The sequence below is a fragment of the Solanum lycopersicum genome, chromosome 1 (genome assembly GCF_036512215.1).
Source record: "Solanum lycopersicum chromosome 1, SLM_r2.1".
NCBI lineage: Eukaryota > Viridiplantae > Streptophyta > Magnoliopsida > Solanales > Solanaceae > Solanum > Solanum lycopersicum.
In genome coordinates this window covers 65,048,438-65,069,606 of record NC_090800.1, presented here as the reverse complement: position 1 = coordinate 65,069,606, position 21,169 = coordinate 65,048,438, and the positions used below count along the sequence as shown (strand labels likewise).

The 21,169-nt window shown below is 35.7% G+C and overlaps 1 protein-coding gene across 1 annotated transcript; it reads right to left on the bottom strand.

Annotated features, from left to right (window-relative positions):
* Positions 1–17,355: 17,355 nt before the first annotated feature.
* Positions 17,356–20,293, bottom strand: LOC138344773 (uncharacterized). Its single transcript, XM_069294723.1, has 3 exons — positions 20,103–20,293; positions 18,582–19,806; positions 17,356–18,300 (listed from the first exon to the last, which is right to left on the bottom strand). Exons 1-3 carry the CDS (start codon positions 20,291–20,293, stop codon positions 17,356–17,358), a joined length of 2,361 nt encoding a protein of 786 aa, XP_069150824.1.
* Positions 20,294–21,169: the final 876 nt, after the last annotated feature.

The window sequence follows — 21,169 nt, the reverse complement described above, 5'->3', positions numbered from 1 at the left end:
TCAAATAATTTTTTTTATTTTTTCTGTGGAGGTTGTTCTTTATTTTGTTTATCTCTTGAAAGCAATTTAAATTCGTAATTTCAATGGAGAAGGTAAGAATGTAAATCAGTTTATCCATTTGAAAGAAGTTGATTTCATTTTTTGTTTCCATGAAATCAGTTTGATTTTTAATTATAAATCAAGATGCAAATTCCATTTTCAAAGAAGATGAAAGAATCAAAGAGTGTAACCTAGTAAAGTATTGTAATATTTCTTTAAAACATTGTGTGGTGATGAGGATGGTAAAAGGTGAAGAAGATGGAAGGGAGAAAGTAAGGAAGAAAAAGGAGAACAAAATATTTATAAAAAAAGTCAAAATATTTACAATAAATGTCTCTGACGCGCTTTAAATTCGTGTAGCATACATACCATGCTTAGTCAGCGAAAAGTGTTTAAAGATACAATGAGACGCGGCATGAGGTGTCTAAAATGAATAAAGCTTAATTGAAGTGTCTAACTGAAAGTTTCTGCCAAGTTTAGGGAGCCACTACTGGGATAGGCCTAAATTTTACTGTGGCATATATGGATGTATCTGAAAGTGTCTCTAATATGGTCTTTTCGTCGGTTTAATCATGTATTTAAGTATGGCTACCCCCATGCTATTTTCAATGGAAAATATATATGTAGTTTATGCCATCATTTAACATGTTTGATTTGAATAATGATGTCATTTTGTTTAGTTCTTTGATTAAAGCTATTTTCTTCTTTTTGCTTGAAGTAAGCTAGCTTGATCCTTTAGTATGATAAGCTGGCAGCTCCAGGTCTCCATGGTTGAGCGGGTATTGTTTATTGCATAAAGTGTGATGTTTTTCTTATGTGCATTATGCTATCTCTATTTTGTTTATACGGAAAAGAGCCTAAAATATCCTTGAAGTATCACAAATGGTACAAAATTACTCTCCATCCACCTAATAGCTCCAAAATACCTTTCTCATCCACCTATTGACTCCAAAATACCTTTCTCATCCACCTTTGGGTCCAAAATTATCCACTTATATAATGGTTTTAAATTTAAACTATTTAATTACTTTTTTAATACGCGAGCGCTCAACTATTTATTATAATTTAACTTATTAATATAATTTATAAGCAAATCTACTACCCATCCATTACTAATTAAACCATACTTAATTAATAAGTCCGCCCCATTAATAATGCACAACAGGAAAACTACTACCAATGAGTGTTTCTAAAAATTTGAGGCGAAAATGTCTGCAGAAGTACATTATTAACATTCAAGTCCCCAATCAAAACATATTATAATTAAAGTGTCCAAATAAAAATTACTGATAAATTTAAAAGTCTGACTATGTTCATATTAATTATTCATTCGCCTCAATTATGTGATGTTACTTAATAGATAATTTTTTTTAAAAAGAAATTATTAAGGTTTTAATATTTAAAACAAATGATAAATATTTATAAATTTATATAAAAATAGTGCATATATTAATTCGAGAGGTACTTCTTCTTTACCTTTAATCATAAATTTCGAATTCAAGCTTGAAACAAATATTGAAAGTGTTTTCCTAAATAAGCGGCTCAACCTAAATTTAATATGGGCTCCAATTTGGTCTCAAATAATTTTGAATGTCATTTTTCAGGAATCGGTAATTTCGTTGTGCTTAAGGAGTGTTTAGGAAGATTTTGATATTAGAAATGATTTATTAATTGGGTGGGACTTAATTAGTAATGGGTGGGTGGGGGTACATTTATAAATTATATTAAAAAATTAAATTAAATTGAATAATTGAGCGCCAATTATTTTCAAAAATATTTAAATAGTTTAAATTTAAAACCGTTAAATTAGTGGTTAATTTGAACCCAAAAGTGAATGACAATGGTATTTTGGAGATAGGTGAAAAGGGCATTTTGGAGCCAATAGGTGGATGGAGGATAGTTAATACCATTTCGAATATTTTGAGGGTGTTTTAGGCCTTTTTTCGTTATTTATATGTGGGATCTTGTTATCTGTTAATTATTTGTTTATACTGTGAGCTGTTTTTGCTATGCCTTGCCTTACTCCCACTTAGTTGTTGTATACATTTGAATACAACTCCTGAGGGTATTAATACAAGTGCTTGAAGAGCTGAATTAGGATGTATACATTGAGTATACAATCCAATATATATGGAAAAGAACTAAAATACAACTCATATACGGCAGTATTATAATGATCCTCTTAGTCGTTTTAAAAATTTTAACCAGCATTATTATATTAACCTTTTTAGTAGATTTTATAAATAATTTATATGACTTATAAGAATGAGTGACATAATTTTAGATTTAATGAAGGATTATTTTGTTGCTAAAATAATGAAAAAAAAAGAAAAAAATAGAAAGAAACAAAAAAAGAAAATCAAATAAATAAATAATAAAAAAAAGGGGGCAAAGTGCCCTAAATGGTGCTGCACACGATCTATGAGGAAAAAAAAAGAGAACGATTCGAAGAAGAACAGAGAAGAAAAGAAAAGAAAGGGGGAAAAGAAAAGGGAAAAGGGAGGAGAAAAATAAATATTTTCATCTCATGGCGTCAAGGTAATTATTTTCATCCTTTCTATTAAGTTTTTATGTAATTAAAAGTAGATTTTTAGGTTAAAACGTGTATAATTTATACTAATATGTGAACTTGGGGTTATAAATGTGTATAAGTATTATGGTTCAATCATTGGACAATGATTAATCCTAATCATTGGACAATGATTACTCCAAGATTAGGATTATTAATAGTGGAACGATAAATATGAATTGGAACATTGAAAATAAGTGGTTTCAACAGATAGTTTTGTAGTTCGCAATTGATGTGTTGGGCAGTTAGTTTCGGCTTTAATTATTTTCATTTGATTATCATATTAGGATTCAAGTTTTGATATATTGAGATATGTGTTAAATAGTGGGTGCATTATGATATATAAAAATCATTATAATTATGTTATTCAGAGAATTAAGATTTAACCCTAAACTTGAAATTCAGAAAATATGAGACTTATGTTTTCTTTTGATCCGATTGTAATACTTTAGATGCTTGTACACGTGACAACCAGGTTTTGGGGTATACTGTAAGTTGATAGTAAATTTTCCGCATTTTTATTGTAATAGTTGAGTTTTGGGCTTACTTGTCTTGGTGGGATAAGACGAGTGCCATCACGTCCATTTTTGGGTCGTGACAAAAAGGTATCAGAGCCCCAGGTTCATAGGTCTCACTTGTGTACAAGTCGAGTCTAAATAGACTCTTGATGATTGGTACGGAGACGTCTGTACCTATCTTCGAGAGGCTATAGTGACTTTTAGGAAATATCTTCACTTCTTGATCTCTATTGTGCGTACTTGGTCCCATTTTGATTCTTATCACTTCGTTCCAGTCGCTCTCGTTTATGTGATGACTCTTGCGTAGTTCCTTTTGTGAATCATTGGCATGTCGTGTATTGGTTTGATGTTAGATTTGGTATTAAGGTGGAAATGATATACTTATGAAACGAATGCGTGATCATATTTGAAAGAGTTGAGTAAGGTTAGTTATCATTGTAAAATAATAATAATAAATATAGTACTTATCTGGTATAAGCAAAATATGGAGTGGTTCTACAATTAGATGTTAAATGTTTGAATAATTAACTAGATAATAAATAAGTGTTGATTTCATCTTAAATTCCATGGATGATAAACTTATAAGTAAAGGAAGTGTCAAAAAGTATACTTGTGTGAATGTAATTGAGAATTTTAGTGAGAAAGTGCATATAAATTGAATAAGTACCTTGGATGGTTGGCATAGCTAGGTTTGGATTGTCATGTTAATGGCGAGGCTAAATTCGTAGTGAGGGAAATGACGAACTAAGCATGATGATTATAAGATTTTATGACGCATTATGATTTGAATACAGCTATATGATACGGGTGTTGGTTAAAATAATTTTTTTATGGTAATGATGAATTTTGAGTATCTAAGGTTATGGCTGTTTCTATTTAATAAGTAGTGTGGTTGTATGGTAATTTTTATGAGGAATTATGATGTCACTCCAATAGAACTGAAAGGAGCTAGAGCCAGAATGGAATGAATTAGTAGGTTGTAGTTCAACCTTTACAAGGAGGTGAGAACAAGGATATTATTCAGATTATAAGGGTCAAAGATTTCAGAAAGAGTAGATAATTAAAATCAGAGATCAGTGATTTCATCTGTTTTGCCCTGATTATGATAATATATGGTGTCACCAGATCAACTGATTGATTTAAATAAAAACTAATGGATAAAATATAGATGTTCAACTCGAGTGTGATTATATGTATTTTTTTATGGTTTTCAGTTGGTAAGGAGTATGATAAGATTTTCAGAAAAAGATATGATAGGGTTAATGAATAGGCGATCAATGATAAGCTAAAATACGTTAAGTCAATTTTTTATGGTATGAGCTAATGTTGTAAGATAATGAGATTGTATTACATGGTTGGGATCAAAACTTCAAGTTTACGTGGTGAGTTTAGATTTTTGATAGTGTATCTTGTCAAGGAATGAATTGGTAAGGTAAGAAATGGTTTATCACATTGAGTATGAAGCATATAGAAGGACTTAAAATTTGAGTAGTACATTTGGTTAGTTTTGATTGTTATACCTAAGGTTTCCCATATTGCTGGTCAAAAATATAAGACTAGTAAATGAGTTAGCAAAAAGGAAAAAAAATTATGGTGTATTGAAGAGTTAAAGTTATTTGAAATTTTCGTCATGGAAAGATTTTAAGAAAGGCAAAGGAACAATAAGACCTCTCGTACAAACACTGTATTCGGAGGTGATGGTTGTAGTGATTTCGCCTTTGAGTTTAGATATGACTATGAGATGTGACTATGGGATTATTATTAACTGTTCTAAATATTAAATTTTGGTTGGGTTACAATAAATGACGCGTGAAAGATTATATATGGTTATGTCGAGGTAGATTGTTCAGAATGTGATAGGTAACAAATGGATTCTAAATAGTGTGGACCTACAATTTTACATGGTTAATGAGGATCGGGGGGGATTAAAAGTACTTTGTTGATGAGACAAAATAGATTGTTATAATGTGTTACATAGGCATGTTATGGTGAGTAGAGGTTATGAGATTATAGTATACATAAATATTGGAGTGATCAAGGGTTTATTCGAGTTATCGCATGAGGTAAATGATGGTACAAATGGTGGTTGAAAATTGTATGTGAAAGTTTAGGTGAAGTTGACATTAAGTGTGACTTAATTATTTTACCCTAAAGGAGAAATATAGATTTGAAATTAGTGTTATTGGTCTTGGGTGTGACTTATATCTATTATGGGACGCTTAAATGGAAAGTTAAGAAACCATGGTTCAAAGTCTTGGAGACTACAATGTGCTTGCTAAGGAGAATGTGATACGTAATGACGGTGTGAAAGTAAGGTAAATGGTTGGTGTGGTTATGATATTTGTTAATATTAATAGTGTTGGCTTTGATGGAGTACTGTGAGAAGTATACAGGGTTTGGCAAATCCAGCATGTGTAAAATTGTAATGGAGATCAGACTGGTTGATTTTGGGTGAAAAAAATTTAAATAAATTGAGGGATGTAGTCAGATGAATGAAAATATTGATATGAGAATTATGGAGGAAGTATCTAGTGTTATTCGACCTTGATTTCATATATTCTTAAGTTGACCACCTACTTCGTTTCGGATATGATTTGGAGTATGATTCATTGCATATGCCCACGCTTTTTTTTACATCTATGGGTGAATTCCTAGTGGTGGATCGGATGTACCGATCCTCTTATGTCTTCTTGATAGGGTAGGATCCTTGGTTAGACTTGTTCACTTCGGTTATGGCATATTTGGTTTTGTTTGAAAAATTAGAAATATATCACTATTTTTATATGCACAACCTTGCTTATGGGAACTTACAAAAGAGCTTTCATGAATAGTTATGGTTATCCAACAGCGTTGTAAAAGGTTCTGCATCCTAGCGTGTACCATTGTAGGGTGCTTACTTGATCTTGTCCTTCATTGGATTAGATATGTTTGATTATCCCTTGATTAGTATTCGATGTCCAAAGGTCAGATTTTCATAGTTTAAGCTCATGAAAAGATTAGACTGTGACAAGGGAATCTTGATAAGGTCTATGATGGTTTGTGTAATAGGTGTATGTGATCGTTGATCTAGGTTCACTTTAGATTGTAATGGTATGGATTCAAGAACGTTATCCATGTTATGTAAGAAAAGATTTGTTGTGATGATTGTGTTATGTTCCAGTGGGTTTCAGTTTAGATTGGGTTCATTGGTTGGTTTATGGCGTGATAGGTAAATCTTCCGAAGTTTCATTCAAAACATCAGTTCTTGGTAGTTGATATTTAATGGAATGTGCTAAAGATGAATTGATCACTTGGAGAGATGAACACGACTTTGAAAATCATACCTCAAGTTTTTGGTCGTGTTACTTATTCTTCCTTCTCCTACTTTATGTTCGAGGACGAACATGATTTTTAGTGGTGGATAATGTAATGATCCTCTTAGTCGTTTTAGAAATTTTAACCAGCATTATTATATTAACCTTTTTAGTAGATTTTTTTTTAATAATTTATATGACTTATAAGAATGAGTGACATAATTTTTATATTTAATAAAGGATTATTTTGTTGCTAAAATAATGAAAAAAAAAGAGAAAAAAATAGAAAGAAACAAAAAAGGAAAATCAAATAAATAAATAAATAAATAAATAATAAAAAAAGGGGGGGCAAAGTGCCCTAAATGGTGCCGCACACGATCTATGAGAAAAAAAAAAGAGAACGATTCGAAGAAGAACAGAGAAGAAACGAAAAGAAAGGGGGAAAAGAAAAGGGAAAAGGGAGGAGAAAAATCAATATTTTCATCTCAAGGCGTCAAGGTAATTATTTTCATCCTTTCTATTAAGTTTTTATGTAATTAAAAGTAGATTTTAAGGTTAAAACGTGTGTAATTTATACTAATATGTGAACTTGGGGTTATAAATGTGTATAAGTATTATGGTTCAACCATTGGACAATGATTAGTCCTAATCATTGGACAATGATTACTCCAAGATTAGGATTATTAATAGTGGAACGATAAATATGAATTGGAACATTGAAAATAAGTGTTGTCAACTGATAGTTTTGTAGTTCGCAATTGATGTGTTGGGCAGTTAGTTTCGGCTTTAATTATTTTCATTTGATTATCATATTAGGATTCAAGTTTTGATATATTGAGATATGTGTTAAATAGTGGGTGCATTATGATATATAAAAATCATTATAATTATGTTATTCAGAGAATTAAGATTTAACCCTAAACTTGAAATTCAGAAAATATGAGACTTATGTTTTCTTTTGATCCGATTGTAATACTTTAGAGGCTTGTACACGTGACAACCAGGTTTTGGGGTATACTGTAAGTTGATAGTAAATTTTCCGCATTTTTATTGTAATAGTTGAGTTTTAGGCTTACTTGTCTTGGTGGGATAAGACGAGTGCCATCACGTCCATTTTTGGGTCGTGACAAGTATATGATCAGTGTATACGCTTATTTTGGACACGAAAATAGGCCAAAGCCCAAGGAAAGTTGTAGCAGGTGTAAAAATGGACATGGTCCATTATGGGTCATTTTCAGACTCAGGATAGGTTATGAAGATTTGAAATTTTTCCCAAATTTGATACTCTCTTCCTTTTTACTTACATTGTATTGTTTTGGCTTACTTTATTTATCCTATGGTTTAATTTAATTAAATTCCCAAGATAGTCATTTCTCTTTATATTAAAAAAAATATGAATATTTATTTTATAGAAAATTATTATTATTAATAATAATATTATTAATAATAATAATAATAATAAGTAAATAACAATAAAAAAATAAATTTTTCTTTACTTAATTAAAAATTTGAAAGTTATTTGAAATGTCATTTTACGCAAATCGCCGGTCAACCGCAGATAAGCGGGCATTCCGAGGGCCTAACACCTTACATTGAACTTCGAACCTATTTTTCAAATATATTTTATCTGTTTAAATCTTTTTTAAAAACGCCGAGTTTTTTTCTTGATTTTTACTAAATAATTAAGTGGCGACTCTGTTTCTTTTTAAATTTGATTTCTTTTAAATCATAAGTTTAATCATTTTTCTTTATATTTTATATTTTCGAGTAAAACACCTATATTTTCTTTAGTTTTATCCATGTTAGAAAAATCTAAAAAACTGTAAAAGCTATTGCATTTCGAACTAAAAACAATTATAAAATGGGAAAAGAAAAACTCCATAAAAGCTTCAGGGTGGAGAAAATATTAGGCCATTTGGGAGCTTATAAAGGAGAAGATTTATGGGTGCGAAGGTACAGAAAGCGTGAAGCGGTATATCGTTTCCATTGATTTATTAAATGACAAAATAGTTGCTGAAAGTGATACATGGTTGTTTTTGGAATAATATGACCACGTGATTTAGGAAGGACCTTGGAAATTGATCCCAAGAGGTAACCGCTTAATAGTGAGTGACACATGTCAGTTATAAATTCATTCTATAATTATTATTTTTACCATTTTAAAAAGAGTAAAAAGTAAAATTTATTTTTTAACTTTGTTTTAACTTTTTGCTCTTTTTAAAATGGTAAAAATAATAATTATAGAATGAATTTATAACTGACATGTGTCACTCACTATTAAGCGGTTACCTCTTGGGATCAATTTCCAAGGTCCTTCCTAAATAACGTGGTCATATTATTCCAAAAACAATCATGTGTCACTTTCAGCAACTATTTTGTCATTTAATAAATCAATGGAAATGAAATACCGCTTCACGCTTTCTGTACCTTCCCACCCATAAAACTTCTCCTTAGCTCCCAAATGGCCTAATATTTTCTCCACCATGAAGCTTTTATGGAGTTTTTGTTTTCCCATTTTATAATTCTTTTTAGTTCAAAATGCAATAGCTTTTACAGTTTTTTAGATTTCTCTAACATGGATAAAACTAAAGAAAATATAGGTGTTTTACTCGAAAATATAAAATATAAAGAAAAATGACTATGTTTTCGTCAAAATCGATTAAACTTATGACTTAAGAGAAATTAAATTTCCAAAAGAAACAGAGTCACCACTTAATTATTTAGTAAAGATCAAGAAAAAAACTCTGCGTTTTTCAAAAAAACTTAAACAGATAAACTATATTTGAAAAATAGGTTTGAAGTTCAATGTAAGGTGTTAGGCCCTCAGAATGCCCGCTTGTTTTATCGAAAAATGATTTCGAAAGGAGTTCGTTAATTTTTTCAAGGATATTTTTGACATTTTAGGAGTCGCCACTTAATTTTTAAGGAAAATTAAGAAAACTCGTTTCTAAAACAACTTAAACAGGAAAAATCGTTTTTGAAAACATTTTAGGGGGTTAGGGATTCATATTAGCGCCTTAGGAAGGTGTTAAAGACACCTAAGACACTCCGTTAAATACGGGTTTTTGGCGATTAACCATTTGACTATGTTTAGAGGTTTTTTGCGAATTTTAAAGTTAGATTTCTCAAATCTAAACGAACTTGCAAAATATTATTGTTTTAAGATTCCGTTAAAGTTAAACCTTTTAAACCTTAACTCTAAGCAACTTTCAAATTTAAACATCTATCGTTTTTTCAATTTTTAGTTTTAAGTTTGATAAAGCGAAAGGCGTTCGATGGGGTTTGGAGTTTGTAATCCTAAACTAACGGCATTAAAACAAAAACGTAGGAAAATAGTAAAGAGAGAAGGAGACAGAGAGAGAGAGAGAGAGAGAGAGAGAGAGAGAGAGAGAGAGATTTGGGTCCAAGTTTCGGGTTCTGTTCGCCTTGACCGAATCTTGGACCCACATGTTTTAGGGTATTTGACCCATTTGTCTTTCGCACCTGTCCTAGTCTAAGCATACAAAAATACTACAATAAAACAAAACGATAAGGGCTTATGCCTATTACAAATATGAATACAAGAAAGTAAATAAATAAAAAAAATCCAATTTCGCTTACTTTGATCGCTTCACTCTTCGATCATTTGCACTGTCCTTGGTTTTACTCGACGACGGAAAAGTGTGAGTCTTTACGACTCTCTCGAAATGCAAGGAGGGAGAGTTCATAGAGAACTCAAGCAGATTTTACATGCCAAAAAGTAAATGAAAAGAATTAATATATAATCCAACTGACACACATGCAAGAAAAAAACAAATAAAAAAAAACATACTTTGATCCAAGAAAGGTGCACCATAACAAACTATCCCGTGTGATTTTAAAATGATGCTGTAAATTATACTTCAAGCACAAAGAAAAGCAGAATGTATCGATGGCCACCCATTGATTCAACACAGAAAAATGTCATATTGGATAAATTATATCACTATTATCAATACATTAAAGGCTATTACGCAAAGTTAAAACCAATACAAGGAAATTTGGTTTTAAGCAATTAATGGTCATTAGCTTAATCTTGAACAGAGACAAAAAAAAACCAACAGTGGGCACTTTAGTATGTCTTATGTACAAGAAGCAAAACAAAGTCGTCAATCATGGCAAACTAACTCCAAACAAGTCATACATTCACAGAGAAATAAGCAGAGTTAACCGACATGGCGATAAGATCACAGGAGGCAAAGTAAAATGACAAGGAAAACAATAAGCTGACAGATCAAATGAGGTAAGGGTGAAACAACACATAAGCTTCATTTTGACTAGCTTAGAAGTCTATTCTTATATTTGAGTGAAAACGACACTTAAATATCAAAAGGGTCGAAATGGCAACTAACGAAATTACTTCAACCCTCTTAACCAACATAGGACAAAGTTAACAATTTAAGAAAAGAAAAACAGTAAGCGAAGATAATGAAATATATTGTTGCTTTTTCTTGAAGTTAGATATGAGAGCAAAGAAAGGGATTTCTATTATTTTTTTTTAAGTATTCTCCCAACTTTGAGCAGAACAGAAAGCCAACCAAGACAAAACTAGACACAACAATAAAGTTTAACATGAATATTCGGACAACAAATATACATTTAAAGCCGAAACAAAATGGATAAAGATCGGCTTTCTAAAGTCGAAAACTTTTCGAAACAAGATTCAACCACAAACCCAACCTAGAACCCACAACGTGTTTTGCTAGAAATCGAACTTCAATCATCTTTGAAGCACAAAATCATCAAGACGAGTCGCAAATGAAACACAAACCTCGAACAATCAACAATACCACAGGCAAAGTCTCAAATTTTGATATCTCAATTCATTCTTTCAACTTGAGGTGAAAGAATAAAGGGATAAGATATCGAATGTTAAACTCCAATTCAGATTAAAATATATTAACACAAAAAAAAACATGCTCAATAAGGAAGATAACATAATGTCCTCTTTGATCAAGCCATCGAGCCTCTAGCTCCAACCGAATAACATATTCAACCAAATGAAATAGAGAAGAATGTACGAGTTCTATATGTAAAAAAAAATCAAATGAACTCCGGAACACACACTATATAATGTCGATTTAATAGTGACAAACCATCCAACAACACACAACAAAATTTTCAACCCTTAATCAATCACATTGGAACCAAGAAGAGGAGGAAATTACGTAAAAGAGGTGTTTACCTGTTGAGGAGCAGCGACGCCGGGAACGAGCAGCACAGCGACGACCTCCACCACTAAGACGTCTCGAAAGAAGCTACAGTCACGCGTACTAGAACAGAGTGTAGTTCTCCGCTTTTGTTTTAACTCCTTGGTTTATCTCTATCTATTGTGTTTCTGAAAAACCTCCCTAATATAGGTCGAAAAACTCTTCTTCAAATGGAACAGAAGAAGAACTATAGAGAAATTTGTTATGAGGCCTGAAGCGAAATTTTCCGATTCAAAAAGTTCCAACCAGGAACTTTCTCACCCAAATTTTCCAACCTAAAACAAAACCTTGTTTGGCGTCCTCGGAGAACAAACAGAGCAGTCAAGAGAGTTTTCCAAAAATTCCCAACTGAATTTTCTAACTAAAAAATCTCTAACTATTTTTAAACCCAAACTCTCCAAAAAATTTTCTCTAACCCCCATTTCTGAAGCAAAGCGGAGTTTAAATAGTAATAACAACTAGGGTTTTCGAGTAGAAGACGGGGCAAAGGAATTTCGGCCCGTTCGTATTCAAAATTTGAATTCTTTTCCCTTAATAGAGCAGCATCCTTTTTTCTGAAAATTTGTTCCATTCCACAAACGGAAAGGAGGGAAGGATGGTCGAGATGAGTTCGGGTGTCCTTGCGATGCGACATGTCATCATCTCGTTATCGCCAGGACAAATAAGGATGACTTCGCGTCGTCTAGAGCCACAGAGCCGTACGAGCGAGGGCACGCTGCAAGAATCCGTTGCCCTGCCTCGTTCTTCTTCGTGCTAGAGAGAGAGGGGGGGAGAGAGAGGAGGAGAGCGTGGGGAGGGGGTCGCGGGAATGTTGTCGCGTGAAGGGAAGGGATTTCTGTTTTTGGGAGTTTTCTTTTTCTGGGTTTTTTTGGCCATTTTCTGGAAATGGCGTCTGTTTTTCTGGGACTTTGGGGTCGCGTATGGGGGAGCTGGGAAGGGGAAGAAGAAAAGGGGAAAAGGGAATTTGGGCCGGGTCGGGTTATTGGGTTTGGGTTGGGTATTTAATGGAATTGGGATGGGTCGGCGGAATGGGCTTGGGGTTAATTTAAAATGTGTGTTGGGTTGGATTTTAAAATGTGTGTTAGGTTGGATTTTAAAATGTGTGTTGGGTTGATTATTTGGATGGTTATAAAAAAAAGAAGTGGGCTGCTGGGAGCTAAGGGAAAAGGATGAAGTGGGCTGAGAGTTAAAAAAAAAAGGATGGACCATTGGAACAAAAGGGCAGAGGCCCAAACTCGAATCAAAAGGGAAAAAGAGTCAAATTAATATACGCAAATTGATTTAAAACAAAACGAATTTGGTATAAATTTATTAACGAGCTTATTTATTTAGTAATATAAACTTAAAAGTGATTCAAAAGTATAATTATAATTTAAATTAAACTAGTTTAATAAAATGCTTAAAATTTTAAGATATTTTCTTGAGATGGTCTTCTATAAAATATGCTAATTATATACATATCTATGTAAACATATGTATTATCTAAAGTTATGATAAAAGTATCATAAAATGCATATATTATATTATTTAATTTTCGCAAAATTTATAAAATTAATTAATTTAAACAATTTGGAAAACTTACGAAGCTCGATAATTAATTTACACCGACGTGAGTCAAAATTGGGTGTCAACACTTGCCCTCATTTTACTTGGGTTGATGCAAGCGATTCGAGGAAAATGAAATTGATCAGACCAATTTTGACCAACCTCATTCGTTTTAAAAGGAAGGATTTGACAAAGGGTTTAGGAATTATGGTCGAACCCTTGAGATAGGTTTCCTACATATCTCAGGCTATATGAGAATTTAGGCCACTTGTAGTTCGATAAGCTTGATTTACCGCATGATTTTAAAAGAATCAAAAGACACCTCGATACCGAATTATGAAGGTATCGAAATGCTCGAGAATAGAATTCGAGAGCAAGTGTTGAAACACGTCCGAGTTTTCAACATCGAATCCGCCTACATATCCTTAGACCTTTCGGAATCAGGCTGTGTGTAGTTCGACTCAATCGGTGGAAAAAGAAATCTATTATGCTAGATAACCTTCTGTTTTAGATAAGCGACAAATTAAACGAGTATGAAAAGGAGGCTTGTAATCTCTTAGCCATGAATGTGGTGCGCTTCACACCCATAATTAAGAACTCACGCGGACATAATTTCCAAAGCTCTTGGCGCATTGTCACTCAGATTGGAACTTGCTTCTGATAAATTGAAACTTCCGGATGCGGGACTGAAACTGATAGAACTAAACAAAAACTCGCATGCCTCGAGAGGGGTGGTTCGATTGTGGTGAAAGTTGCTCCTCTGCTCGCGTTCTAAGAGTCTGACACTCCTCTTTGGATTGTGTCCCAGTTCACTGCTAAGAAAAAGTTCCACGTTGTGCTGCATCCTTTTTGATGTCATTCGCACCTGTGGTTTTTGGAGAATTCATCCATTTGGATGCTCTCGACAAATACTAGATAAAATTCATCAGCTTAAGAAATGCAATTAGTATGGGAGACAGTGTCTTTTTACCATGTCGACACTTCATTGTTCTCCTCAATATTCGTCGTCGACTCGGTCGGTCTGACGTCCAGCAAATAAATCCTATGCCTTGTGTTTCGCAGTAAAATCTTCAATGTACTCTTCATTTGATGCTAAAATAAATAAATAAATGCTGATGCGATATTGATGTCCCTTTTGTCGTCATCTTCCATGCTCTTCTTGATGTTTACTTTTATCCAAAATAAAAGAATGCAGTTGAGGCCGATGGATAAATATTGTTTTCGGGATACACGATTTCCCTCTCTTTATCCATGTATGTCCTCCTATGGGGAATGAATATCTTCCCGCGATGTGCAAATTTCAACGAGGCATGGATTCTTCCCGTGATGCATAAATCTCGGCGAGTTATGAACTCTTCTTGCAATATCTAAATTTCAACGAGGCATAAAATCTTCTCGCGATGTACTCATGAGGCATGAAATCTTCTCGTCGTGCGTAATTGTTGACTCGCAATGCATGATTTTCCGCAAAACATGACTTTTCTGTGATGCATGATTTTCAACGAGGCATGGATTCTTCTCGTGATGCTCAAATTCCGGCGAGGTATAAATTCTTCTCGCGATGTATAAATTTCAGCGAGGTATGAAATCTTCTCGGGATGTATAAATTTTGATGAGGCATGAAATCCTCTCGTCGTGCACAATCGCTGACAAGGTATGAAACCTTCTCGCGATGTATAAATTTTGACGAGTCACGAAATCTTATCGTCGTGCATAATTATCGACTCGCAATGCATGATTTTCCGCAATGCATGACTTTTCCGTGATGCATGATTTTTAATGATGCATGACTTCTGCAATGCATGATTTTTCAGTCGTATATGACTTCCGCGATGCATGATTTTTCAGCAATATATGACTTCCGCGATGCATGACTTCCGCGATGCATGATTCTTTAATGTATGAATCCCGCGATGCATGAGTATTTATATCGCCTCCGTGGATAATAACGACAAGACGATCTCCACACAATATATCGACTTGATCGATAATGATAAAATAATAATAGCATAACAATCTCTTCTGAGGTAATGCATTGTCTTGATCGACAACAATTATCTTGCTTTGATAACTCAATGTAAGTAGCGTCCTTTAGAGAAATCGTGAAATCCTCGTTGAGATTCCTGCTTGATTCACCTCTGAATCTGGCTAGACACTTTTGTAAATTTCATATTGTTGGGAATGACTTGAAATAAACAAACACATTCCCAAGCATCCTGACACAAACGAGATGAACAACCTCCCGCTCTCAGTAAAATCATTGACTTTGGAGATAGTTTTTCTCCTATTTGGGAGCTCTCCGTATTCGTCCATCGGGAAAATTCGGCCGATTTCAAAGCAAAGCTATAAAACTGCATCCACAGAATTGTCAGTTTTAAAACATACTGATCTGTGTCGATTCCTTCAGTTGTTTGCTCCTCGTCTTGATATCTCCGGTTGATTTCCCAATTTCCCGACTTTTGATAGATTAGAAAAAATATCTTATGCCAAAACAACTGAAACATAAAAGGGAAATTTTAATATAAATAAGAAATCTTTAAAAAGTCCTGAAAAAGTCACTGCCAAGTCATGTCATATAAGGCTTAACGAGCTCCTTTGAGTCCAACATTCGCTGATGAATTTTAGAGGCATCGAGGACTTGTAGGGAAGGCCCATAACGAAATTTTGTGGCCATCCTCAAAATTTCTTTCCCAGTTTACTATCTTGCTCATCTTTCCATTGTAACCGAACAGATCGCAGAATTTTGTGATCTTCTAAAAAATTATGTCCCAGTCGCAAATCTCAGAACGTCTTTGGTTTGATCCGCTGAGGAGAAAGTTCCTTGTGGAGAATTTTTGAGTCCCTCTCAAAAATTCTGTCCCTGTTCTACTGTGAAAGGGGAAAATAGAACTTACGAGATATATGACCGAGCCCTTGTGACGCATACGTATCCCGTTGAGGCAGGAATCAGGTCAAACGTAGTCCCCCCAAAGGTTAACAAAAAATAAAATTTACTAAGAAAACCAACCGAGGCCGATAAAGGCCACCTACGTATCTCATTCTTGAGAATTCAGGTCGCAGGTAGTTCAGATACAAAGAAATAATTAAATGGCAGTAAATGGGGTGATCGAAGCCGACATAGGCCGCCTACGTATCTCGTTTTTGAGAATTCAGGTCGGACGTAGTTCGTTACAAGAGGGATAATAATTCAAATTGAACCAATACAAACAAACGGAACGATTACAAGTAAGCAACTGAAAAATACAAAACGAAACTTCACGCATAGTATCTCTTGACAGCATCTGAGTTGATAAGCTTGGGCTATACAGCGCCATCCATCTTTGACAAGACCAAAGCACCTCCAGATAGTACTTTACGAACCATGTAAGGACCCTGCCAGTTTGGCACGAACTTTCCTTTGTATTCGTCTTGATGAGGAAAAATACGCTTAAGAACCAACTGACCAACTTCAAAGTTTCTGGCTCTTACTCTTTTGTTAAAAGCACGAGTCGTTCTTTGTCTATACAACTGGACATGGCATACGACAACCATTCTCTTCTCATCAATCAGAGCTATTTGATCAATCCATTTGCTAACCCACTCAGCGTGACATAATTCGGCTTCTTGGATGATCCTCAATGACGGTATCTCGACTTCAACAGGTACGACTTCCTCTGTTCCATATACTAGCAAGTATGGAGAAGCCCCAGTCGATGTTCTGGCAGTCGTTCGATAACCCAGTAGAGCATATGGCAACATTTCATGCCAACCCCGCTGTTTGTCAATCATTTTCCTCAAAATCTTTTTGATATTCTTGTTAGCGGCCTCTACAGCTTCGTTCGTTTGGGGGCGATAAGCAGTTGAATTTGGATGGATAATCTTAAATTGTTCACATATCTCCTTCATCACATGACTGTTGATATTTGCACCGTTATCGGTAATGATGGATTCTGGAACTCCAAATCTGCATATCAGATTGTTGCGCACAAAATTGGCCACCACCTTCTTGGTTACCGACTTGTAAGAGGCTGCTTCCACCCACTTGGTGAAATAATCAATGGCAACCAAAATGAACCTATGTCCATTAGAAGCGGCCGACTCTATAGGACAGATGGCATCCATTCCCCAAGCTACAAATGGCCAAGGTGAACTCCTAGCATTAAGTTCGTGAGGTGGCACCCGTATCAGATCGCCGTGCACTTGACACTTGTGGCATTTTTGCAGTCATACTCCATAGTCATCCAGAAGTAACCGGCTCGAAGAACCTTTCTTGCCAAAGTAAGCCTGTTCATGTGTGTGCTGCAAAATCCAGCATGTATTTGTTCAATAAGCCTCATGGCTTCAGCACCATCCACGCATCTTAAAAGACCCAAATCTGGAGTCCTCCTATACAGGACTTCTCCATTTAGAAAGAAACTGAGAGCCATACGACGTATCAATTTTTTCTGATTAGATGTAGCGTCTTCTGGATATGTCCCAGACTCCAAGTATCTCTTTATGTCAAAATACCAGGGCAAACCGTCTGGTTCTGATTCAACGTGCGAACAATGGACTGGATGTTCCTTCAAATCTATATCCAACGGGTCGATGTAATCAGTATCCGGATGTTTGATCATTGAAGCGATGGTAGCAAGAGCATCAGCTAATTCATTCTGTATACTGGGAGTATGTCTGAATTTGATCTTGCGAAACCTTTTACACATATTTGCACATATTATACGTAAGGTACAATTTTTGGGTTTTTTCACAGCCCATTCTCCTTGAACCTGATGAGTCAAGAGGTCTAAATCTCTAAGAACCAGTAGCTCGTAGACGTTCATGTCGATGGCCATTTTCAAACCAAGAATACAAGCTTCGTATTCAGCCATGTTATTTGTGCAATTGAACCGGAGTTTAGCTGCCATAGGATAGTGCTGACCAGATTCTAACACTAAGACTGCTCCAACACCTTTACCTTGGTGATTCGCCGCTCCGTCAAAGAATAATCTCCAACTTGGATACGCTTCAGAAATATCTTCACCCACAAATGACACTTCTTCATCGTGAAAATATGTCTTGAGAGGTTCATATTCTTTGACAACGGGATTTTCCGCAAGATGATCATCCAAAGATTGTGCCTTTATTGCCTTCTAAGTCACGTATACGATATCAAACTCACTCAATAGCATTTTCAATTTAGCTAACTTTCCGGTCGGCATCGCTTTCTGGAAAATGTACTTTAACGGATCCATTCTGGAGATAAGATATGTAGTATACGATGACAAATAGTGTCTTAGCTTCTGGAAAGCCACGTCAGAGCACAACATGTTCTCTCCAGCAAAGTGTAGTGAGATTCGTACGGAGTAAATTTCTTGCTTATATAGTAGATAGCCTTTTCCTTCTTTCCTGTCTCATCATGTTGACCGAGTACACATCCAAAGGCTCTATCCGAAGCAGACAAATATAGCAACAAAGGACTCCCTTCTCGTGGCAGAACCAATACTGGTGGGTTAGACAAATAGCTCTTGATAGCGTCAAAAGCAGTTTGGGACTCCTCGGTCCACTTGGCCGGGGCGTCTTTCTTCAGCAACTTGAAAATGGGCTCACATACCACTGTTGATTGTGCTATAAACCGGCTGATATAGTTTAACCTCCCCAAGAAATTCATCACCTCTTTTCTCGTTTTCAGCGGAGGTAACTCTTTAATCGCTTTAATCTTGGAAGGGTCGAGCTCAATACCTCTTCTGCTGACTATAAACCCCAACAACTTCCCAGCTGGGACTCCAAAAGCACATTTGGCGGGATTTAGCTTCAAGTTGTACCGACGCAAACGTTTAAAGAATTTTCTTAGGTGTGTCAAATGATCTGAACTCTCGTGGGATTTGACTATGACGTCGAAATTGTGAATTATGTCATGGAAAATAATCGCCAGGGCTCTCATGTAAGTGGCGTCGGCGTTCTTGAGGCCGAACGGCATCACCCTGTAGTGATATACACCCCAAGGCGTAATGAATGTCATTTTTTCCGCATCTTCTTCATCCATTAAAATTTGGTGATAACCGGCGTAACAATCCACAAATGAATGCATTTCATGTTTGGCACAATTGTCAATCAAAATATGGATATTTGGCAACGGAAAATTATTCTTCAGACTAGCCTCGTTGAGGTCTCTATAATCAACACAAATCCTAATTTTTCCATCTTTCTTGGCGACCGGAATGACATTGGCCAACCAGGTTGGATATTGCGTTCCCTCCACCAATCGAGACTTTATTTGCTTGGTGATTTCTTCCTTAATTTTCAGACTCAATTCAGGATTGAATTTCTGAGTCTTTTGTTTTACCGGTTCGAACCCTGGGTTGATAGGTAGCTTATGAGATACGACATCAGTAAGCAGATGAGCCAGGCTCTCCTTCTGAGATTCATTCAGGTAGGTGCTGATCTTAACCTCTTTGACACATTCCGAATCTCCCAAATTAACTGTTTCCGTCTCCTCCAGATTCGGTTTATGTTGATTCTCGAACTGTCGAAATTCTTCTGCAACATAGTCTGGTTCCCCACTTTCTTCATAGTGGTCAACCTCATCGTTATTTGTCTTATTTTGCTCATTTAGCTCATGACATGACATGACATTGGAAAGTCTGTAACTTACGTTACTGAAATCATAAAAAGAAAAAATTAGAAAAGTAAAATATAACAAGCAATTAAATAAACAAAGTCAAAATAAGGAGGCTTTCATTTAAATCAAAATGCAAACTTGGGTCATGGAACAGGGCCATGTCATCCTTTTTAAACATCACGACAAAATTCAAAATTCGAGCAATTATGAAAAATGTAGAAATGGTGGGTTTCGGGCCTCTTCCGGACGACCACCAATTTCAGTATGCATAAAATAAATCCTTTCTACCAAAGAGTTCGGGAGATTAGGATTGGCATGGAAGTCTAATTCTACAGCATCTCCCCTGGTTCCACATCACGAATGCCAGCTGGTTCGACCTCCTCCTCGACGATAGCATTGATCTCCTTGAAAAGGTCGCAGATTCCTTTCCCACAGTCTTCAGGCTCGGCATGCTCCCGGACTGGAAAGGATTGATACAGATGTGGGATCGGTTTAGACAACTCTTGATCCTTTTTCCTCTTCATTTTCACATCATCATCTGTGGGGATGTATCCCAAACCATACTTTTATCCTGTAGAAAGGACTGGAACTGGCTCGATCATACCCTGGGAATTTCTTCCCAATCCGAAGCCTGGTTCGAACCCATTTTGAAGCACCACCGTGGCGATCATTCTATACACGGCTGGCATGGGAGTCTGCTGAGACAAATCCTCATCGGTGGTATTTACCAACTCCACCGTGTAAAAATCCGAACCTTGCGGCGTCTCGTCAAAGACCGGCACCTGCTTGCCTGAGTGGCTCCTTTCACCGTGAATAACTAACTCCTCATTTTTCCATACCAGCTTCATCATTTGATGGAGAGTGGAGGGGACGGCTCCAGCAATGTGAATGAATGGCCTTCCCAAAATAAGGTTATAGCTGGTGTCGATATCCAACACTTGGAACCTCGTGTCGAACTCCGTGGGGCCCATTTGGTGGGTCAGGTTCACCACCCCAATGTGTCTCTTTGCACACCATCAAATGCTCTTACATTAACCTTGTTTTTCTCCAATTTTCTGAGGTCGAACCTCAGCTGCTTCAATATGGACAAGGGGCATATGTTCAAACCAGATCCATCATCTACCAAAACGCGATTGACGACCTTTCCGCGGCATATCACACTGACATGTAGAGCTTTGTTATGGGATCTCCTTTCCGCCGGCAATTCATCGTCGCAGAAACTGATGCAGTGTCCCCGACTGACTTGGTGAATCATGGCAGCTACGTTATCACTGCTTGTACCTGAGGGCACATATGTGTCATCTAGAGCTTTCATCTAAGCCTGTCTGTGGGACCAGGAGCACATCAGTAGGGCCCACACAGAAATCTGGGCCGGAGTCTTCTCCAAGTGTTTGCCAATG